The sequence below is a fragment of the Cyrtonyx montezumae genome, unplaced genomic scaffold (assembly GCF_038088225.1).
Source record: "Cyrtonyx montezumae isolate F1298 unplaced genomic scaffold, pur_monq_1.0 scaffold_13, whole genome shotgun sequence".
Lineage (NCBI taxonomy): Eukaryota > Metazoa > Chordata > Aves > Galliformes > Odontophoridae > Cyrtonyx > Cyrtonyx montezumae.
In genome coordinates, this window is record NW_027071859.1 from 37,263,895 (window position 1) to 37,288,553 (window position 24,659).

The 24,659-nt window shown below is 36.8% G+C and overlaps 1 protein-coding gene across 1 annotated transcript in view; it reads right to left on the minus strand.

Annotated features, from left to right (window-relative positions):
- Window positions 1-17,576, minus strand: part of MMS22L (MMS22 like, DNA repair protein) — an 84,794-nt gene extending 67,218 nt beyond the window's left edge. Inside the window, exons 1-9 of the mRNA XM_065731041.1 lie at window positions 17,386-17,576; window positions 15,325-15,450; window positions 12,806-12,858; window positions 11,487-11,574; window positions 11,228-11,405; window positions 9,430-9,523; window positions 7,444-7,574; window positions 2,902-3,015; window positions 1,606-1,785 (exon numbers count right to left, since the gene is read on the minus strand). Of these exons, the coding sequence (XP_065587113.1) occupies window positions 1,606-1,785; window positions 2,902-3,015; window positions 7,444-7,574; window positions 9,430-9,523; window positions 11,228-11,405; window positions 11,487-11,574; window positions 12,806-12,858; window positions 15,325-15,450; window positions 17,386-17,573 (1,152 nt within the window). The 5' untranslated portion in view covers window positions 17,574-17,576. The remainder of the gene's footprint in view (window positions 1-1,605; window positions 1,786-2,901; window positions 3,016-7,443; window positions 7,575-9,429; window positions 9,524-11,227; window positions 11,406-11,486; window positions 11,575-12,805; window positions 12,859-15,324; window positions 15,451-17,385) is intronic.
- Between the last annotated feature and the right edge of the window lie 7,083 nt (window positions 17,577-24,659).

The window sequence follows — 24,659 nt, forward strand, 5'->3', positions numbered from 1 at the left end:
GTCAATCCATAAATGTATAAGCATTCATCAAAACTTCTAGTCAACAGAAATAGCTAGGAGTTTTTCAAGTAAATATTCTAGCTGAGTTACTGCCCTTTCTCCTTTTTTTTTTAATTATTCAAGCAGTTTGCAAGATGAAAAACATGAAATTCTTATTTTAATCAGAATTTCTAATTTCATTTCAGATTGAAGGTGTTCACAGAAATTTAACATTTCAACATTTTTCATTCTTCTACTGTTTATACACAAACACTTCTAAAAATTAAAAGACCAAACAGGCATTTTAAGGTATCAAAAAGATTTTAAGTTATTAGGTCAGCTGATCTGTTTATTTTGATCCGTCTCTCCCCTTTTTTTTCTGCAGTTCGTAAACCTGTTTCAAGGCTTTAAACTTTCATCCTATGTCAAAATGGTAATATTTTTGGTATCTTGGCAAATATTTGAACAGAGAAACCACATAGGTCACACCTTTTTAACAGACATAATTAAACTACAAATAATAAAATACACTCTGTAAGAAATATAGAGCTGATGCTTAGGAAACTAGTGAAATTCTGCTGGAATGTAAAACAAACAAAACATCTACATTGCTGGGTCCTCAGCTACCTCTTTAGCTTCTATTCAGCTCCCTCTATAGTCAGTTAAGGAAAACTGGCAGTCTTCATACTTCTCCAGATGGATGAATTGCCTCTCAGCAAGTTCCTTTTTCCTTCCAAATTAATGATTATAAATTAAAAACTAGGCAGGATGAATATCAGAGTATAATACTGAAAGAAGGATCAGAAAAACTAGAGTGAGGCCCATGCAGGAATTTCATGCACCAGTAGCAAGCAAAGCCTCACATACACCTTACAGACATAAGAATGGTATTCACAAGTCTCATCTAGAGAGCGGTGCTACCCTCACAGAGTATGGTGACATCAAATCCCTCAATGAAATTCACAGAAGAGAACTTCATAATCACATTCTAGATGGTAGGAAAAGCTAAGAACATGTCCTAAAGGCAAATGTCTTGCCATTTTCTACCAGAAAGTTGAATTCAGCAGTTATTGAACAGTGTCTAGTATCATACATCCACACAAAATTATACTACATGCTCATATATTGGGCACCAGCATACCAATATGAAATGTTAACTAGATTAGAATTTCTCCAGAGCAGAACTACCTTTTTTTTTTTCTCCCTTTTTTAAAAAGTTATAATGTCAATTGCACAGTCAATATTTAAGGTTTATACTTCTTACTGTACTATCCAATGTGCTCAGCCCATAAATGGCAAACTAACTGAAACATTTACAATACTGGCAGAGGGTCTTAAAACATCCTACAGTGTGCTAGCAATTAGTACAGACTTCTTAAGTTTCCTAAATACAGTAAACTCTTGAATATTTAGTGTTTAACATGAAGATGTCAAGGGCTGCTAGAAAGATTAGGGAGTTGTATAAAGCACTCGTTAATACTGTCAGCATTAATGGACTTTTTCCTTAAACAAATATGAAAATTCATTTATTGTTACACAAAATGTTTTCCATCAAAAAAAAAGCAAGAAAAGTTTCAGACCTAAATAAACTACAACTTTGAGGTATTTAGGAAAGAGCAAACCCACCTTCCCTTCTAGATTTCCATTACGGTCAAACTGGTAGAGTGATGCCAGATGAGTAATAATCCACCAGCTAAAACTCAATGGATCATTACACTGAGTTGTTTCAAAACCAGATGTACTTTCAGAACTACTCGGTCTTTCAAAAATGGTCTTTAGTTTTTTGTTCACCAAGCTCCAGAAGCACTGAGGAAATGTAGAAGTAAATTGGAAATGTGTTGAGTATTAAAGGTTACATTAACAATGTTCTGTACAATACTGTTGTAATGATCATTTCATTTCTATAGTGAACAAGCAATATGACAATCATTTAAAGAAAACGATAAGAAACAGTGCTCAGTATCATCAGAGAAAACCTGGAGCCAGCTTAAGATGCTATTACTAGTAGAAATTAATGCAAAATTAAAAGATTGCATCAAAAGAACATGATAGAATACCTCATAGGCAAAGTTACAAGCAGACAGAATGACAATGTACAGCCAGAATCCATCAAGTTTGTTCTCACAAGAGAGAAAATAAAGAACTTTAATGAAGACCTCATATAACAGATTTTTTAAAAACTCTTTGTCCCAGACTAACCTAACAAAGAAAAAGCTAGTAGTAGATGGTAGAGAATCACTCTGGAAGACAGTAAACTGAGATTCAGATGACTTATAAAAAGTCAGCCTGTTCCAGCACTGATAAACTGACTAGCTCTGGCTCAGGTTCCCATCTATGGCATATTATGCCCACTCCCAGCCTGTGCTTGTCTCCCCTAATTATACAGAACCTTTCTGGGACTACTCTGCATTTGCACTTTACCCACCTCAGCCGGGTGAAACTACAATTACAAGCATCAAAAAACAAAAAGGTTGTTCTTTTATAGATAGTTTGAAGCATAGGTACCAGACAGAAATACGGAGTAGAAAGATCATTGGTATGACTTGTCTTCTAATTCTAGCACCTGGCAATGAATCGTTATATGATATAACACTAATTACGAAATAAAAACTTTAAGAAGTGAGTAAAGATGTTTTCTTTTCCCCTATGTCCTACTATACAACTTCCAGTTTGTTCCTTTTTTCTCCTTCACAAAATAAGTACCTTTAGTCATAACCAAAAGTATACTGAAAAATCTAGAGAACTTGATGCACATTAAAGAATGTGGCCTAAAGCCGCGTGAGCATGAAGTTCTGAAGGAAAAATGAAGCTTAGTTTTATCATCAGACATGTGAACTAGTGTGTTCACAGCAGTCTGGGAACATTTGGCAACTGCCTTGCATTTGTAACATGCATGCATATGTAACAGCATTCTTCCATTACCTCCGTTTGAGATCCTTTATTTCTGAAGTCCAGCATCTGAATAAGTAGAACCCACAACTCCTTAATGCAGTTGCAGGGATAATGGTGACTAGTAATAGCCTCAGAAGGTCTTACCTAAAAGAGAATATGCAATACATTATTTCAGAGAAGTGAGATTTCTCAAATTCTGTATTTCCTATGGTTTTGGTGTGGGGTTTGACTTGGGTTTGTTTGCTTATTTTCTGCAGTTAAACAACATGGCTACAGTTACAGACTAGAAAGTATATCAATCCATTAACAGCAAAAATACATCTCATACAACAAAAAACATTTTTCACATACATAACAGATTGGACTATTTCTTAGTTTCTTCTAAGCCACTTTCAAACTTCATTCAATCAAACAAAAATATGTTTCTGAGGCCTAAATGAAAAGGAATTGCAATAAGTACTGATTCACTGCCTGACAGCTTGGAAAAGATAAGAATATTTATATTTTCTTGATGTTATTGGAAAGAAGATTTCAAATGATTTAATAGCTATTATGGCTGTTACTTTTAACTGAAAAATCCTTAATGACTAGGCATAATGCTAGTAGAATATGTTTTTCTTGGTATGAGGATGTTAATGTTCCCACAATATTTCACAAAATCTGCTTTTTGGTAAATTTTCTGCAAGGCATTCTTTTAATATGCAGAAAACAGCATATTTCAAGTCATGTACGTCATTTGATTACTATTCCATATTTAATCAAATTCACTCAGACTGATGCATTTCAAATGCAAAGCATTCTTCTTGTGATTCATCTTTCAGTTTTACATTTCCCGAGTTGTGAAACAAAATAAGCAAAGCAGATAAAGAAAATCCTAAACGCATGAAAATTCTCCCTGCACTTCCATGTTTTTAAGACCTACCAGCACTGTTTGTGAAATAAATCACTGTATAGACATAACTTTTACTTACTTTGTCTTAGGACTTACGAATCTACTGAGTTGTTCAGAAGTAGTAAAAAACAGTGAGAAAAACTTTGCTTAAATAGCAATTCAGCACATTTTTCCTTCAGAAGGGACAAAATGCCAGAAACAAAGTAAGAAAAGAGTAAGAAGTCAGCTTATCACTGAACAGTCAGTACTCCAAGTTTGAATAACAAGTCCACATCCCTCTGAAGAGGGAAACTGCACCTAGAGAGACTTATTCATCTAACTCACCACAGGAGGAAAAAACTGTCACTATACTTTCCCACCAAATAAAGGGAGCCCAGGACAACTAGCCAACTAATTCCTCAACGCCTAAATCAGATATGTTGAAATTGGGTTTTATATCCTCTCGCTCTTTCTGATCCATTCATTTAGAATTGTTCTTCTATGACACTGGTACTTAAACTAATTTCAGGTTTGGCAACCTAACAGTGAAAATTAAAAATTAATTCAAAATATGCAATGCCAATAACAGTAGCAGCATTGTGATAGAGATATTACAGAAGTGGGAATGAATGACTAAAATCCACACATTCACATTAAGTATATAATCAATAGTCTCAACTTCTGTTTCAAACCCATCACATTCTATAAATATGCAGAATTTGTATTTATTGCTCACCTCCAAAGTACTTAAAAATAGTTTTAAGTACTGTTAACACTTAAATCTAAATAAGAATTTTTGCTTATTTACAAATGTGACAATTAGTTTTTTCTCTAAAGAATCTTGCTTAACCTACTAAATTGTCAATTTAAGAACCTCATGAGAACAAGACTGAAATATTATAAATAATCATATTCCTCACATTCCACAGTTGCTATTAGAGTTTTTCAAGTGTCTATGTCTCTCCATGCTTCTAGCTAAACATCTATTATGGTAATCCCTCTATAATCTGAATTAATCTTTGGCAAATATTATCTTGAGAATAAACATCAGCTAGACCACCAAAGTCTATCAAAAATGAATTATTTAACTGCTAAATTCCCAAAACTGAAGCAGCCTCAAAAGTGCTCTCGTTGACACAGCAGCAAAAAGATCCCTTGGAACAGAAATTATTGCAGATTTGCTCTAACATTTGGGAATTTTATGGAAATATTAGGTACCCATCTTATCAAGCATTTTACAAAGAATACCAGCTGATACAGAAACTTGCACCTACCATGCTTTTTTTTTTTTTACAGGCAGAAGAGATCCTGCTAGCATGATGTTCTATATCTGACCAGGACAGAGTACAACCAGTACTATCAAAGCAAGACACTGTATAGAAATTGGATAGACAAAGTATAACTGAGACATCGTTTTGTTCAGAGATAGTCTATACCTTCTCTCACAAGTTCAGTATCTTGGTAGGATTCGCTATAACCAAAACTGGTTTACTTTTGGGACAATAAAGGTGTGGTATCAAGGCTGTACTGCTGAGAAGAGAACAGAATAGACTTCCAGGGATATGTATTTCTCTGCTAGATGTATCTGAGAGCACAATGGGCTGAGTATGTTAAGTATCTTGACATCATAGCTGTTCAAGATACAGGTCAGAAAGTATGAGTATAAATGATTGGTGCTTACATCCCTCCTTCCAAGGATATGAAGGAATGTTATGAGCTATGCTTGTCCCAAAGCTTATTAGCGTGTTAGTGTGCTGACATTGACACCCATTACAAGTCTCAGTTGTGTTTTCAACAGTTTTTGTAGAATACCCTGAGCTGGAAGGGACTCAAGGATCAACCCTGGACTCCACCCAGGAATACCCAAAATTCAAACCCTATATCTGAGAGCACTGTCCAAATGCATCTTGAGCTCCAGCAGTTCAGGCCATGACCCCTTCTGTGGACCTGTTCCATGCCCACTGCCTACCCTGTGCTGAAGAGCCTTTCCCTAACCACCAACCTGTCCCTCCCCTGACACAGATTCATGTCATTCCCTCTGGTCCTGTCGCTGTCACAAGAGCAGAGCTCTGTGCTTCCACTCCCTGTGAGGAGCTGCAGCTGCCATGAGGCCTCCCCTCACCCTCTTCTGCTGTGGGCTGAACATACCAAAGGACATCAGCCTCTCCCAAACACCTTGTCCTCCAGAATCTCACCATCTTTGTAGCCCTCTTTTGTATGCTCTCTAGTAGTTTTTATGTTCTTACAATCGTAGCAACCAAACCTGCACACAGAGGAGAGCAGGACACTCTATTTTCTTGCCAAGCTGGCAGTGCTGGACCCAACAGACCTGGGGTACAGCTGACCCCTCTGGCTGCCAAGGCTCACTGCTGACTCATATTTAACTTGCCAGCAAATGGAACCCCCAGATCCCTTTCCACAGGGCCACTCTCCAGCCTATTGTTCTCCAGTCTGTACACATATCCAAGGTTGCCCTTCCAGCATTTTGAAGAATATTATATTCATTGCTGAATTATAGAACCAAATACATGCTAGACGAGGCACCAGCTGAAGAAGGGTTACCCAGCTCAAGTCCAAATTTCATCTGAAAAATTAATCTTGAATAGAACTAGTTCAAGATATACAGCCCAAGCCTAAGGGAGTGCTGAAAAAAACATCACGGTATAACAATCTCTGTTTGTTATGTGCCTCTGTGGAAGCTGGATCAATCAGTCATTTTAAACATCTGACATTTCACAGGCTACTATCAAGCACAATAGTCAACAGACACTTCTCAAATCTTTCTTTATAAATTTATACTAATTTATTTGTTTTTAGATGAAAGAAGAGGTTGCAGTATTATCTGATAATGTAACAGAACTAATTTTAAAAGATAACTCTTACCAGAGAGACAGATCAAGAGAACAGTTCATACATGCTACTATAGTACTTTTCCCTCCGACTCCATAAACAGCATTACAAAAGAAGGACGATTTCATCTTTCATGTTTTCGTACCATGAAAACATAAATTATACAATTCAGTTCTGCATTCATAGCTCACAAGTGCTGATCTAAAGCAGGTTTCACAATGACACAGTCAAAACGCACAGCTCTTACTGGCTAATGCTATAGAAACTTTGTAGCCTTGGAGTTCTCAAAACAAGAGAGAAAAACACTGCAACTGGTAAATGAAAGAAAAGAAAAAAGGACAAGTTTTCCCTCGACAAACACAGAAGAGCTGTAAAGAAAGATGAGGTTGTAGAAACAGAAGCATTGTAAAGAACATCATAACAAACTACGGTTTGTTAAGTGTCCAGTTAGCTTACTGCCAGGATTACAGCTATTTTTTGTTCCCGTCAAGAGAGTTTGAAAAGCTCTTTTTTTTTTTTTTTGCATCTATAGCTCTAAACCTTTTAGACTGTGCCATGTTTGGCATTGAACCTGGAACAGTGAACTTATGAAATGTGGCACACACTTCTGCTCCGTACACAGTGCATTTCAATACTTTTCTCTCAGTTCAACTGACAGATGGTCATGAATAAATATAACACAATTTGAGCTCTTAACAAATAACACTCTTTAAAACATGGAGATAATAAGCCATACGTAACATTTAAAACTTAGCAGCAAGAAGTCATCTATGCACTGGTACAATATCTAATTCAGATGCTTCTGTTGGGAAACATAACTTATTTCCTTTATGTAGAACATGGACAGTTACCTTGGTATACTTCAGGATGGACAAGCTTATTAAATCAGATACGAGATTTTTGCAGTGTGTTTCAAATAAACTGATATTGGTTAAATTCTCTCCAGTTAGATTTATGAAATGGTCTGCATATACAACTTGCCCTAAAAAAAAAAATAAAAAATTAGATCTATTTATTCTAGAAAGGATTTACATTTCCTTACCTATACATGTTAGAATTGGTTTGTTAAGTTGTATGTAATTTTAATTTACCAACTCATTTAGAAATGCCTATCAATTGTAAATTCAAGCTAATTTCTTAATTACTGCACTCAAGGCTAAAATTATTCCAGCTGATAATCAAAAGGTTTGCCATTTTCAGCCTTTTATTAGCATAGCTTTTCAGGGAAATTAGGACTTATTTATATCTGCAGGTTCCCCTTTGTTACATGCCAGTGCACATGTTCTGAAATCATGACATGTTTTACAGATACACAAGTTTATGATAAACAGTTCTAGAGAGGTCTAACACTTTCTTTAGGATGTGTTGATGTAAAAAGTTGACACAATCATATTCCAACTTGGGCTTTTGTAGACATTAACAGATTTAAACGGTAAAGTTAAGAGTTATCAAGATCTTATCTCACAAGCTTTCCAGCAGTACAATTCCCTAGACATCAGTGGAACAGAAGATCTATAGAATGAATATGTAGTTTATTCTTATAAATGTGGGGTGAAACCCTGCATCCAATACCTTGCCATTGTGAGAAGTTTCCATTCAGCACACTTTACAGAACAAGATGAGAACGTAAAGAATTCAGCAAGGTACACAGAATACAAGACAATAGTATATGGAGAGTTGCCTTGACTAGTGAATTTTGTTGTTAAAAAGAATGAGCTTTCTGTTACAGAAGTGAATTACTAGATCATAACTCTGAAATTTACCTAGAAGTAAATACAGAATTCTGGAAGAGACACAGCCTGCAGCAGTCTGTCCATAGAGTAGCCAATCCATGCATTATCCAGAAATACATGCATGGATAAATGACAAAGATGCAGGAAGACCATGTTGTGACTGTACTCAAAGCAGAAAAAAAGCTAATCTAACTGCTCGATTTTGATACCATTACTTTGCCCAGACATACAGTGCATTCTCTCTAGACCTCAGTGTTACTCCAACTACTGCAACATGGAACTTTTAGATAATTAATATGATAAGAACATTTTTGTTGCACTAGGACTGACTACAGGAGAAAACACATTATTGTGATTTTGCTAGCATGGAAATGAATCATAACATACATAATTTTCACAGAGAAAATAGAAATGTTCTGTATTTTAACAATTCTTCAGCCACCTGAACTACTACAGTTGCATTCTATGATATTATTTTTTAGTTTCTATGAATATCTTACCAATTTTTCTCCTCTTTTAAAATCCATTAAAATTATTATTTTTCGTTTGGTTGGTTTTGTTTTTAAAACAAAGGCCTCTAAACCTTCTTCCTTTGCCCAGCACCTACTTACTTTAATATATGGTTAGCAATATGGATTCCCTGCTCTGGATTCTTTGTTCTGGTCCATCCTTTGAAACATTTCATACTTTGTTTACTGTTCATTGTTATACATTGTGGACTGTATAATTTTCATTTGCAATGTCAAAAGGTGTCTTGACATTAAGCATCTAGTAAATTGCAAGCAGTAGTTAAAAACAAACTGTAATCTTGGTCAAGTTTTGATAAAACAAACTACTAATACTATTTTGATCCATTTAAGCTAAATGAAGGAAAGCTGAATCACACAGACTTGCTGCACAATTAAATAAAGATGCACAGGCCAAACTTTTTCATAAGGCTTGAAAAGGAAAAAACTGCCTTCACTAAATTTGAATTTAAACAATTAAATATAGCTATGCTTAAAAACTACTGAAAGTAATAAATTACTCTGGATGAATTAAGACAAGAAATACAAATAAATAACATAAACAAGACTAAGTTTTAAAAAAGCCCTGCATACTTACTCATCATTTTTTCACCTAGCACATGAAGAATTTCCAGCACTAGCCAATGGATATCCAAATGGAGGTGTAGTAAGTGCCATGATGGTGGAAAGATCTGTGATACAAATAAATAAATGTATGTATTTTTAAGTGCTTATTTAGTGAACTCTGGATACTGCATTAATGATACTTCTGAAAATGAGCATATCAATTATGTTTATTGCAGGCAAAATATATCTATGAACAAACTACAACATATAAACATGTCATTCAAAGGGAAAAGAACAAAATAAATGCCTTCATGACAATTAAACCTATCTGTAGAGGATGTCTGTAAAGTATTTAACATGATCCAAACTCTAATTTAAACACACTGTCTTGATGCTTTTCAAGCAGAATATTAGGTAACCCGCAGACTGCTAATATAAAGTATACTTTTAAAGCATTTCCAAAATTTCACTACTCTCTTCCCTAAAGATTGCTTCAAATTAGTTTCTGTCATCAGAAGTCCCACTGACAAGCTAAATGATCAGAAAGATTCATAATGCTTCTTGGTGGATCATTCTCCAGATATAAGTTTATGCAACATAAAGATTGAAATACCTTGCAATTATCTTCTTCAGAGCATTAGTTACTATAAACATATGCACCTCTAAGATTTGTGTATGTGCATACTTCACATGCATTTAATACTAAATTAGAATCATAGAATCACTAAGGTTGGAAAGGACCTATAAGATCGTCCAGAAAAACTGTCCACCAATAGTTCTCTCTAAACGATGTCCCACGGCATAATGTCTAAACATTTCCTGAACACCTCCAGGGTCAGCGACTGCACCACCTCCCTGAGCAGCCCATTCCAGTGCCTGACTACTGTTTCACAAAAGTAGTATTTCCTGACATCCAATCTGAATCTCCCCTGGCACAACTTGAGGTCATCCCCTCTTGTCCTATTGCTAGTTACACTAGAGAAGAGGCTGACCCCCACTTCACTATAACCTCCGTTCAGGTAGTTAAAGAGAGCAACAGGGTCTCCCCTGAGCTTCCTCTTCTTCACACTGAACGATCCCAGCTCCCTCAGCCACTCCTCATAAGGCCTGTGCTCCAGAACCCTCAGCAGCTTTGTTGCCTTTCTCTGGATAGGGCCTCGATGTCTTTCTTGCAGTAAGGATCTCAAAACTGAACACAGTAATAGAGGTGCAGCCTCACCAGCGCTGAGTTCAGAGGGATAATTACTTCCCTGCTCCTGCTGGCTGCCCTATTTCTGGTACAAGCCAGGATGCCTTTGGCCTTCTAGGATACCTGGGCACACTGCTGGCTCACATTCAGCTCAGCATCAACCAATCAACCCAGGTCTGTTTCCTCTATAACTTTTACTATTATTCTTATTCCTGCACTTTTTTTCTCAATATGCATGATCATTTCTTATTTTAAATTATGTTTCAGATTCTATTTTTTAAAAAGAGACCCTCCTACTTGATGCTCAGAAATTCTAGCCATTATGAAGGATTTTTTTAAAACATGCTACACTAATTCAAGCCTACTTATTTACCTATATTACTGTACGTATGCTGCAGGAAGAATTCTAAAAACCTATCAAGCAAAGATAAATTAAAAAAGAAACCAAAACAATATAAAATCCAAAGCTTCTTAGCTGTGCGGGCCAAGAACGGAATGGCACTGAGTTTATAAAGTGAAAAATGAAGAAAAATCAATTCCAATAACATTCTGAAGAAATATTACTTCCTATTCAGACAAAATTCATCAAACTGAATGTGTATTCTTACAAAAGAAATTTACAACTATAAAAGCCATCCACCTTTGCTTGTTGTTGAATGGTAAATGCTGCCAGGACGCTAGCAGGGAGCTCACATAGGTGACCAATGTGCAGGGTCAAAGAATGAAGCTCTTCCACCAACATAGATGGGAACCTAGCTTCTAGTTCTTCATATGGGTGGAGTACTCCACTGTTTTCCATTTTAGGGGGTTCCAGATACCTAAATAAGCACAAATGAGAATATGGATAACATACAGCTACACAAAGCTTAGTATTTAAGTAAATAGTGCACAAATCTCACCTGAAGATAAAAACTTTCACATACTGCAAAAACCCTATGCACATATGTCTGATTTTCTCTGCTTCTGAGTGTAAGTTGGCAGCTTGACCTAAAGTAAAAGAGATCAACAGCTTAAAGCAGATGTGCCCACAGTGACAAACGTATCTTGCATTCTCTACAGTAAATAAACTAGACCACTGAAAAGCCATTCTCTTTTCTGAGGTCAATTTGGTAAATATCTGTTAACAAACAGCAATTTCCAAATATCATCACAGCAACTTCCTTATCATTACAGGCACATACATAAAGGAAAAAAAAAACACGTTTTGTAGCTTTCTGCTTGGAGAAAAATAAAACTTAGTGCATACTAGGTAAAAGCAGTCCTTTAAATACTTCATAGTATGTATACACTCATGACTAGCATTCAGTCAGTCTGCAACATTGTGCCTGATCAAGGATGAGGTGATCATTGATAAGAGCATAACAAACAGGAACAACAAATGGGTTTGAGCAGACCCCACTGAAAAGTGTTAAGTACTAACAAACATGGTCAAAATCTCTGTCATGTTCTCCACTGTCCAGGGAAGGACAGTTACCTTGGTATTCCCAGCATCTATACCAAGATGATACTGCAGACAGTTTATTTCTGAGTAATTACTGAACTTCGCAACTTGCTACATAATTCAGCCTTCAAATTTACAATAAGCCCAAGGCAGCAATAATCTCTCTGAAACATACTGCGACTCATGCCTTAGTATTTAATTCAAACACAGTGCTTTGTAGCGATCACATTTCATCATTGCTACTGCCAATATAAATGACATTTGTAAATAACTCCAAACTAAGGAAATATAACCAACTTTTTAAAAAGTAAGCCAAAAGAAAACTGGAAAAAGTCTCAAACCACTACCTTCATAACTTAAATAGTTACTAGCATTTTTCTGATGCAAGTTTAAATTTTTAATTAAACGTGTTAACAGTTTTGTTACATCCTAACATAGGACTGACATCCTAGCTCAAGTTAAATTAATACAAAGTTCCCCTCTACAGTCAGTGAGGTCAGGATTGTCCTGAGCACCTTCTAAACAAGCAGACCTGGTCCCAAATGACTCACAGCATTTCCACTTTGCCAAATCAGGTATCTATTTTCACACCACCATACATCACTTGATTGTCTACATTTGTACACTTACTGCAATTTATGGTGGATATATGTTGCTCTGTGGCACGCTCTATGAGCCCTCTGTCAAGAATTGAAACACAAATGTGATAATACAGATCTATAATGAGAACATAGACAGATATTTACCCCTGCATCAAATGAAATATGTTCAACTTACTGAAGTTAGAAGAATTCGTCTCTACTAGGTCTTCCAGTCTGTATATTTGTTGCCTAATTTAAAAGATACAGAAAGTTTACAATATTTATATAGTTTGAAGTTATTTGACTACATTTTAGCAAGGTTTTAAATAGAACAGTGAGGTATGGCTCACTTAGCACTTCTGAAAAACTTACACAAATGTAAACTGGAAGATGGTATTGGTGGAAGACTACAAGCACATCTAAACATGCAGGGATGACAATGGATAGAGTTTTTTCTTCTTTTTAAAAACATTACATACAGTAACAACAAATAAAAATAGCCAAATAGGAGAGAAAAACAAACAAAAACACACAAAGAAAAATTCTAAAGCCATTCCTCGTAAATATAATTCAGCTTTATATTTGATCACAGGATAAACCTGAAAGTTAGCCTTCATGGCAAACACACACTAAATTAATTCACATGTGCACAAGTATTATGAAATTCTACCAGCAGTTTTTCCTTCTTTTTTCTTAGGGTGGTCTACCGCCTAACTTAAGCACAAAGGATTAACAGTAACAGTTAAAGCAGATTAGTAGTGTGTCCAGAAAAATTAAAAATTCAATTCGATTTTAGAGGGTGGAAAGAGTATTTTTTTTAAAGAAGTTGCTACTAATTTCTACAGCAAATGAAAATAAAGAAAAATGTAGGTAAGTACTCTGCCATATTCCATAGCAACTGTTATTTTCAAGTGGTCTTCAAGTACTGTCTCCAGAGATAACGTGGTACTAAACCAAATACATGAAAAGCACAAAAGGATAAGACAGACCACAAAAGAAAATGTTGCATAAATTGAGAAAGGAGCTGTCTGCTCTATTCTTACAGAGTCAAAGCAGCAACTACTGAGAGATTCAAGAACGGTGGAACTGAATCCAACCTAGATCAAATGTTCTTGAAAACTAAACTTTGTGGAAATTAGTAAATGCCCACAAAGATTCAAAAATTTAGGTTGTAAACTGCATATAACAGGCTATCACACATTAAAATTACCTCCTTTAGCTTTTCCTTGCTTCTATAAAACCATGACAACAACCTAAGTGTTTTTTGTTTTTGTCTTAAGTAGTTGAAAGTAATCAAAGCTGAATTTCTGTGTGAAATTCTCAGTTATTTTAATCATTTAAAAAAGAAATCTAAAGCTGGAGGACTTTAAGAAAGGGCTTTGGAGATTGAAGGTTAAAAACAGTCAGAAGGTATGGAAATGAAAAGAAGAGCTCTCTACTAAGTTGACTGAACAGGGAATATAGTGAGTTCATAAAGTAAAACCAAAATGGAGCATGAGTAGCATAACAAAGACGTCACAACTTACAAAGTGAAGTTAGAATTTCTTATTTATCTTCAAGATTGATGCTCAATAGCTGTTAATCTTGTGACTCACATATTCAGTCACATGAAAAAAATTACAGGTAAGAATTCTTTTTACCGCACAATTACTGTTTTTAACTTATAGTTATGCTCTATAATATAACTGTATTAATTTTTTTTTAAATGTCAAATAGCAATCTTCAATATTGTGGACCCTTAAGAAAAAAGACTAGCATGAGTTTTAATGTAGATATGATCTGCACTTTATAACTTGAACTGTTCCCAGTCACCTTGTTTTCAAGAATCAGCAAAACCTCCAAAATGAGAGATTATTACACTGGAAAGAGGAGTTTTCCTACTTCCAGTTGTCAAATGGTGTACAAATGAAAGCATCCTATTTTATAACTGAAAAAAATGAACTGAAAGATATAAGATCTTTGCAGAGACTTGTCATATCAAAAGACAGCTTAGCAACTAAATTCTTATAGCAAAGAGTTAGCTGAAATCCATTACTGCTAGCAGCTCAGTACCTTTTAAAACATGTACAGCTTGAATAAATTAAGGCATAATATATTTTATTGGTATTTTTCTTTCTTTTTTTTAAATGTTAATCCCTATTACAATTCAAAGGTAACTACAAAGGGGTTTATATTACAAAGAGAGTTTGATTCCATTCAAGAGATTAACTACATCGCTATCTCACTCCACAGCAACATTAAGTCAACAAACAGTTACTCTGCAGATCAGATTGGATGCTAAATGGGATACAGCATTACTTTTAACTAAGTTAACCTGCCTGCTTCATTATCACATTTTTGAAACCACAGAGAAGAATTTTGTGTCAAATGAGTAAAGCTAATTAATACTGTCTTAATACACCTCCTGTCATCTACACCATCATATTTCAACAACCAGACTTCATTAATGACGTTTCACATGACTCTCTTGGCCATACTGTAAAGGGATGGAAGAATCTACTATGATGGAGTGGTGGAATATATCATGCATGTTTGCAGAATCATAGGAAAGCCTCTTCCATCCATCCTCCCTGCGTGTCGTATAACCTGAGGATAATCAGTAGGCACTGGTGATCTGTGTATTTGCATTGACCAGAATAAACACCAACACTGAATTAATCAAACACTGAGTAACTGTATCTGAAAGTGTATCATAAAATACACTTAACATCATACCTAAGTAATCCAAAGAGAAGTTCACAGGACTCAACCAATGCAGTTCCAGTAACCCACTGAAAACCAAATATTTCTACTGTATCTTCTTCATAGTCATTTGGAGAAGGATCCAGTCTCAGCAAAACCCTGTAAAACAGATCCAATGCTTCTCAGTAGTAAACCAAGTAAATCTAAAGTGCTGATTTTTATAAATGTAATGGCAATACCAATACTACAGATAAGAAGGTGTAGCAGTGCTTTCAAGAGACTTATACCTTTTATAGCAATATAATATATAAAATAAGACAAATTTTAGCTTCAACACTGTAAAAACATGGTCCAGCCACAGGGCACGATACATTTTAGAAATAAAGGAAAATTAACATCTTACAGAGGGGCCAACCTGAGGCATAACATACAAATGGTCCTTAACAAAAGAGGCCAGTGCATTAGATAACACATACCACTGTAAACTTATGCTCAGAACCTGTCTCAGGATTAATAATCAGCTACAGGGTATACATTTTTCCTGAAATATTTTCTCAGTAGACCGATTGTGTAAATATAAAAATGTTTCACTAGCGCACTTCAAGACTGCTTACAGAAGTACAGCAAATGTATAATAAAAACAACAAAGATTTAAAAAACTATTTCAGAATTTTCCCTCAAACTTACATAAAATAATTCAGCTCAATTCACTAAGATTTAAGAAATATGTCTATTTTAAAAACAAAGAAGAGATTCTGGGCAAACACTTATTTCTCATTATATTACAACCAAACTTTTTTGTGCTTGAACTATGCCCTATTCCCAGTACAGTTCCCAATGAGAGATAAAAAGAGCATCTGTTGAATAATTGACTCAGTCTCCCACAACATCTGTAGCTTTCTTGGTAACTGCCTACACATTGTACTGTTTTGAAACCTGTAGCAATTAAGTCCACTTAACCATGATCCAGGTAATGAAGACAGAGGAGTCTCTCACATGCAAGCTTTTTCAGTAGTTTACAATGCAAGTAGATAAGTTGAATAAAGGACAGAACAGAATTATCATGGCCAAAGTGACTTGGTAAACCTGTACAAGTTCCTGAGTGAGTTTTCATATGAAATTGTTTTGTCATGCATTCTTTGTCACTGTGGAATCTACTACTGATCCATTCACAAAGACATAGGTTCTCACACTCCTATACTTGACATCAACATGAATGAACATACTCTGAATGAAAGTAAGAGTAATAAGGTAGAGACTGAGTAATAAGGTAGAGACTGGGGGAGGCAGGGCTTTAACCCTATTTAAGGATTTACAAATTAGCTTGCTGAAGTAAAGGTTAAAAAAATAATAAAAGTAAAACATGCAAGTGGGTACAAAAGTATAAAGAAAGCTAGAAGGAAAAATTATGTTTCTGCACAAAAGCAAGACAGCCCCTGCACGATCAACAAATGAAACAGAAAACTAAAGGTGGATCACAGAGAGAAGGTATTAAATAAAGCAACATTTTAAAATATCACATTAAAAAAAACGTTACACACATGACTTCTGAACTTTAAATCCAGAAAGAACACAAAGGTTCTGCTCTGAGAAAGATGGAATTAAATAAAGCACTAACAGACCATATCAGAGGCGTTGGAAAACTGGGCAAAGCATATTTGCTTCTGTCACATGGAAAACAAAAGGGACAGTACCCAGGAGAGCATAAAATTGGAAAAAGCAATGATACAGTCTCATCCAAAATTTAAGAAGTCTCAGATGTTGTTACCCAGACCAATTTTGAAGTGTGTTGTCTACAAGAACTTTAAGAAGTCAGTGTCAGGTCCATTACTGTATCTTAAAATAAGCTCACAGTACTAGAATGTGCACCCAGAACTCTGATCAAAGGAGAATATCAGTAAAATTGTTTCCCTTCCCTTGTACCTTCCCTGGTCTGGTACACCACAAAGCTGATCTCGGATCATAAAAGCTCAAGAATAAACTCATTTGGAAATGCTGTCAGCATTTAGAGGTATAAAACAATAGTGGAAAGAACATCTTAAAAAGATATTACAATTGAAACTCTGAAAGAAAAGAAAAACCAACAAACCGTACCTCTTAAGAGACCCACTTGCTAAGTAAGACTCTGCAGAGAAGCTTCTCCCTCCATTTTGGTTGTCAAAAATGCAGGAAAAACAAGAAGGCTTTGACTTCTCAATCTCCACCTCCATTGCCATCTGCAGCCTGTCACTGAGAAGTGGAGGTGTGAAAGAATCCATAAAGTCATCATCCTCTGTTTCCATCTAATCCAGAAAATAAACAGATAATTAATAATTAAAATTAAAAACCTCGGCATTTCTTCAAACAATTTTTTCATTATTACAGCTCTTCACAATCCACCAGCACAAACGAGGACAATATCAGCCTAACTAACACCAAGAGAAACTACCAAGAAGATAGTCATTGTCCCATGCCTTGCCACATAATTCTGATGTTTTGAGCAACTTCACCTTCCACAATCAATACAGGTTCAGCAAGTTATATAATCAAAAAGCTAATCCTACAAAAAGTACACTCATTTTCTTCTGTTTCAGTTCTTTAAATTATCACAAAGACATATAATTATGCGAGTTGTAAGGGGCCCTTATAGGTATCTAGTCCAATTGCCCTGCAATGAATGTAAGTGAGACCTGCAGCTACATCAGGGTGCTCAGAGCCTCATCCAGCCTGACCATGAACATCTCCAAGGATGGGGCTTTCATAACCTCTCTAGGCAACCTGTTCTAGCGCTTCACTGCCTTTGCTGCAAAAAATAAAGAACTTATATCCAGACTAAATTGACTTGTCACAAAGTTGTGTTAGCACCAGTGTAAAAAGTGGCAGAAGTGAATTACAAGTTGCTCTGTGAACAGAGTTAACTGCTATAGGAAAGCATCTGCCCATGGCAGGGAGGTGGGTGGAACTACACAGTCTAAAAGGTCTCTTCCGGCACAAGCCACCCGATGAAAACACATCCTGCATTACAAGCTCCCAGCTGGTCACAACTTTAAAGCAATACCACAGCTCAAGTTCTTCCAGAGCAGTAAATATACCTCAGGTGATAATTATGGAACCCTGAAGTGTTAAAGTTTAGAAGATGACTGTAGGGCTGATCCTGATATAGCAGGACTTGAGTTTTCATAAAAGTAAAAGAAGTCAGAACTTCTTTGTTTTGACTCTGAGAAGGAAGGTCATGGCCAAAAGTTCACTGCATAGAGAACTAGGCAACAGGCACCACTGCGTTCTGCAATAATACGCAAACAATATAACTACAAGCATTAAACACTGAGTTTAGCTACGCGCAGGCACAGCAGAAGCAGGCAGGCAAAGGAAACAGGCTCCATCAGCTTCATTAAAAGGCACAGCAACACTCACTGCCGCTTTAACGAACGCTTGCTCAAATCAAAGGGATCCAAACTGCCCCACGCCCTGCCTTCAGCCTCCTCCCTCCCCACTAAGGCGAGTTCCCGCCGCGCCTGCCCACAGGCCTCCCTGCCAGGTCGGGACAAGCCGGGGCCGGAGCAGCGCGAGCCGCCGCCTGCAGCGGTCCCGAAGGAGCAGAGCGGGAAGGCAGAGGTACAAAGGGCCACATCGCACCGCCCAATACCTGCGGGCAGCAGCCGGAATCTGCCGCCGCCGCCGCCGCTGCTCCTCTTCCGCTCCGGAACACTATCCGCGCGTCCCGCGCGCCACCGCCAGCCCGGCACTGCGCAGGCGCCGCGCCGCCGATTGGCCGCCGGCCGCCCCTCCTCCTGCTCCCCGTCGTCCCGCCCCGCTGCCCGGATCTTCTCTGCCTCTTGGCAGCCCGTCGCCGCGGGCCTGCTGCTGTTGGCTGCGCTCTCGTCAGTGACCTCAAGTCTAATGTCACTGCTTTGCTAGGCAGCCACCGCCAATTGATTCTGGCCATGTCTCATCTTCTAGTGAACCCCTACAGCGCTCTGCCGCTCCCATTTTCCTGTTTTTTGTTTTTTTTTTCCCCACTATCTCTTTCTGGTTTCCTTTACTCTAGCCTGTCCTGGACTATGCAATGCCAGAACCTCATTTGTCACCTCTGCCACCACAGTCATCCCAGCAGCCCCAGGCATGAAGAATGTCCGGGACTTCTTGCCTCTGTCCTTCCTTTCCATATTGATCAGGTGCTACTCACAGCTCAGCTCACTGATCTCACCAAACACAAGCTTTACACTGTTGTATATCTGAAATCCAAGCTGGTCACTGGCTGGTCTCGTTGCCTGAGAAGTCTTCATTGGCTGTGAAAACCACCACAGCGCAGGGGAACTACTGGGGACAAAAGTCCTAAAGCCTGTGCCTACCATAAACTTAGTTTAAATTACGTATCGTGGAATTGGTGGCCTCTGGGTCTTCTTTACAATAATGATTGCATTACTGTGGGTTGTCTCGATTTCATTTCATTTCAAGCTGCCCTTCCAGTTTTGCTTTTGTGCATGTATAAATTTTCAGCAGTGTGTGAAACTTCTGTTCCTCACCAGAAAGTTGCTATAAAAAGTTTTGCTGTGAGTGCTGCAGCTTGCTGTGGAAACTCCTGCCTTTAAAAATGCTTCATTTGCTCTTGCGTGTGTAAGAATCCCTCATTTCCTCCACTAAATTCCTGTCTAATTAAAAAAACAGTACATCATGGTTAAATAAAACTGTACCCAGGATAACCCTGATTTCCATATGCAGATTTATCTGTACTGACAGCCCCCTCTCCCTCTCAGCATTTCCTCTCTCTCCTCTCTCTGCCTCATTCTCCCTCTTTCTCTCCCTCTCTGTCTTTTTGTCTCTCTTTATGTCTATTGCATTGTGCCTGAATAATTTTCAGGCTCTTTTTTTTCTTTCTTCTCATGCACATATGCTAAAATAACTAGACAAAGATGCAAGGTGTTTGCTGCAGTCCATGTCTCTAGGAAAAAAAAAAAAAAGAAGCTCATGATTACAATGCCACTTTTTTCTTCTTTTTTTTTTTCCCACCTGTGCTCAGTGATTAAACTTCCCCAAGATGGGGAAGAAATAAGAGATAGAATTGAAATAGGGATGAGGAAAATATCATTGCAGCAGCTGCAGCCAGTGGTGTCTGCTGCCAGATGTGTGAACGTTCCCGGGGTCCTGGAGACTAAAAGGCTGCATAAAAATATTTGGAGACAAAAGCTGCATCCTCAGTGATCATTTTCTTTATTTAACATGGCAGCAGGCACTGTGTGTGGGGAAATCAACATGCTGGATGTTGAACTGGACTTTCCTCCTTTCTAGGATGAAAGGATGTGATCTATCCCATGCCAAGAGGGAACTGAGGTAAGAGAGCTGGTTCAGCTCTTGCTTTTGGATAGCATGTTTTAAGCTTTTTTTTTTTTTTTTTTTTTACAATATATGTATGGATGCTTATATATTTGTGTGTTTGGTTTCAAGTCAGTTAGTGTGCATGTATTTTTTCTGTCCTCACATGAATCTAGAGAAAGTTAATTCACAATGTATATTCAGAGCTCGTTCCGGGGGTCATTTTATGTTTGTTTGTTTGTTTGTTTTTAATGCAGTATTGTTTCCAGAGAAGACCTCAGCAGTGACATCATGGTCAACTGCTGATATTTGCAAAGTCTTTAAAAAAAGACAGTAACTTTGCAATTATGAAATTGTGGTTAGAGATTTGTGTGCTTTATTTTTCAGTTGTATTCTAAATCTTGGAAGTCTTATTAAAGCAATAGTGAGATTTTTTTTTGTTATTATTTCTAGCACAGAAGCAATGAATGCTGCATAATTAAGTACAGTATTTAATTTGGCTGTTGTGAAGCAAAAGAATAAGGTAATAATTTTTATTGTACTAATCAGACTCAAGATGTTCTCTGTGTTAATTGGGTTAAAAAAATTGCAGTACTTATTAGAAATTCTAATTTCACAATGCAGCACTGACAATAAGCTCAGCCAGTGAATTATTCACATCTTTAATTTGCTCTCTTAATGACAGTGTTCTGTAATCAGAGTGCAGAGACTGCTTCCTATGCATTATGTATGATGTTCAGGACTTAAATGCAGGACATTATGAAGCCTCTCAGTGGCTCAGTAATTAGTTTTCCACAAGACAGGGCTTAGATATTCACAGATAAAAGTCTACAGTTGAGATAATGTTAAGGTGGTGACTCATGCTAACAAAAGCAGGGAAGTTCAAATTTAACTACTCTCCACTCTCCCTTACTGTGCAGGGGGAGGGGAAGAAAGTCTCCAAAACTAACCCGCCGCGGTGAGTATACTACAGGCAGCCCAAGGGGCAAACGGCTGCTTCACTGAACTCTGTCTTTTTGGCATCTTTTCTTATTGCGAGTTTGAAGGGGGGGGGGGGGGGGGGGGGGGGGGTGAGGGTTGGAAGGGTTGGAGTCTTGCTTTATGCATCTTTAAAAAGGTTGTGAAAAGGGCAATCATGTACCCACCGACAGAGAGCGATTGCCTATAGCAGAGATTCCATGCATTTTAAAGATATTGGTTTTATCTGAAGCACAGATGCTTGTAACTTCTATCAGATGACAGTGTTTTGAATGGGAGCTACTTTGTTAAGAGTAGAAACTTCGTAAACACCTGATGCTTGCTGTTTTACCTCTGTATCATTTTCAGTTAGCGTGGTCTACATTGTATGTCCCATTTTAGAAAACATGTCTAAGTGGCAGTTCAGTTCTCAGCATCCAAAACATCATCATGATTTTTTTTTTTCTCATATCCTTTACCTGGTGTATGTCAGATGATTTAAACGTAAGGAATTTGTATAAATGAAATTGGAGAATGTTACTTTTTCATGTTTAGTGGCTTGTCAGGCTGGCAGCTGTGCATTTGTCCTGAGTTCTTGCATTTGAACAAGCATAAATTGTTATTGGAAACAGAACAGATGAACTGGAGAAGCTTATTCAATTATTTTGTGTTAACTCTACACAAACTACTCTGAAGTAAACATTCTCATGCAGTATGTGCAGGATGGTTACTCTAATTATTAACAATGATCTAACATTAAATGTCTCAAAAAAAAATTCCCACAACTAAGGTCAACAACAAAACACCAAAAGTAACACAAAAGATAATTAAGTGCAGATAAAGGATTAATGATCTTGGGTACATTTAGGATTTTGAAGGTAAACAATATGAAATTAATTCCTTTTGAACTCTTCCATTAAAAACTACATCTGGAATACTGTGTTGTTATCAACTGTTGCTAGTGTTGTCTTGTTTAAAGGCCTAGGAACCAGTTAGTGAGCCACTGTTCTTTGCAAGCAAAGTCTTATACAGTGTGACTAGACTAAACATTGTCTATATATAGCCTAATCCTGAAAGTAATTATTATTAAACTATTAAATAAGGAAGCTGCAGACTAAATCAGAGTAGTTAGGTGATACATAACTAGATGTTTGCATGAGAAACAAGTGATCACCTGCATGAAGAAACTGACTTGAGACCTTTATTCCAAGTCAATATCCCACAACAAATCGTACTGATATATGATATCAGTATCATACAGCTGAAAAGGAGTCCAAGAAGGTTTCATACCCACCCTCTCATTCTTCCTTCAAAACAAAGATCAATAGTTTGTTTTAATGGGTGCTTGCTGACTTTTGTCTTTAAAGATTTGTTGTGATTACTTATTCAAATAATCTATTCCAGTGTTTCACAAGCCTTGCCATTAAAATATTTTTCCTGATTTCTGATACGAAGCCTGGCTTCCTGAAAGTTTCTTTAGCGTGTTATTATTTTTTTTTTTTTTGCACAGGGGTTACAGTGAACTTATTTTGCTTCCTGTAGCAAATTTACATATTGGAGTTCCTTAATCATATTCTAACTCTTTTCTACTCTCAAACAATCCCAACTTGTTCTTTTCTTATTTTGAAAAAGAAGATCTTAGGGATTTTTTTTTTGTTTGTTCATTTTTTCTTACGTTTTGGATAATTAATTCTTGTTGCTTTCATCTGAACTCTTTCTATTTCTTCTTTATTTAAATGCACTGCTTCAGACTCAGGAACAGTGTTCCAGCTGTCATATAAATAAATTCTACATTTTAATTTAAATAAAGGTAATTTTCTCCCTTTTGTTTTAAAGGAGGCTTAACAGTAAGACTTTGATCTTCCAAGTGTAATGATATCTCTTAATCCAAGCAACAGTCTAGAACAATATGAAAAGATGCAACATGTATTTGAATGAGTTTTAGTTCAAAAGTTTATGTTCCAGCAGTATCCAGTGTATGTATATGTTATCTGTTAGTCTTAACTCTCAGTATGAGTACCTGGTTATGATTTGATCATGTCCAGATATGAGCCATCAACTTAAAAAGTGTATCTGAAGGGTTAAATCCTCCATTGATTGTTTCATAGTCTGGAAGTACTGTCAGAGTGACAAAACATTAGTGTGTTCCCCTGCTCTAAAACATCCTGGTGGCCAAAAGAAGTTGAAAAATTAACTTTTCCACATATTCACTTTGGAATTCTCATATTGGCATTGGACAATCCCAATGTGAGGCAATAAAAGAATCAAGTGAGAAAGGTATTTATGGGAGTGGCAATATCATCAGTGGCAACTGGAAATTAAGGTCCAGGTTTAACTGTGCAGTAAAGATGAATAGTGTATTCCAGATTAAAAAAAAAAAAAAAAAGAGTTACAAATTTAGCTAATTCTAACAAGGCTAGCAAATTCATTCTACATCTGTAGTATGTATCTAGAAAAGATCAAACTGTGGTATACTCAGTTATGGTAAAATGAAGATGAGTTCATTTTTAGTTCATATATGCTCGAGTTGCTGTGGAATGGAAGGATAACACTTCCAAAGAAACAGTGGGAGAGTCATGTTGGAAGAATTAAAGATGACTTGTGACAGAGGATCAGTTTTTATATAATCTACAAAAGAAAAAAGACCTTTATGTGATTACACAGGTATCTAATTCATATGTGCTCTTACTTCCCATGTTTAGGACTATTGCTAACTTTTTTTGGAGAGATGTAACTCATTTATTTACCTATTCTAATACTAAGAAGTTGAGGAAACATTTTTAACTCAGTTTAATTTAAATCTAAATAAAGGTTAAAAAAAAACAGCCCATAATACATAGATAGCTCCAAAAGTAATGCCTTCTTTTTTTTTTTTTCCTGGAAACTACAATAGATACAAAGAGCACAGTAACAAGATAGATTAAATTGACAGCTACAAAAGAGCATTTTTCTCCATGGTTACCACCTGTAGCTATTTATTTTCACCAGGGATGAGCCTGCAAATATACAAATCCACACCAGTGGAGCTGGCCCACTGTTTCACAGCTGCTGTGATGTTGTGATTGCTGGGAAAATGTTGCCCACACAGTCCATTTCTCATCAGTCCAAACAAATGGGAG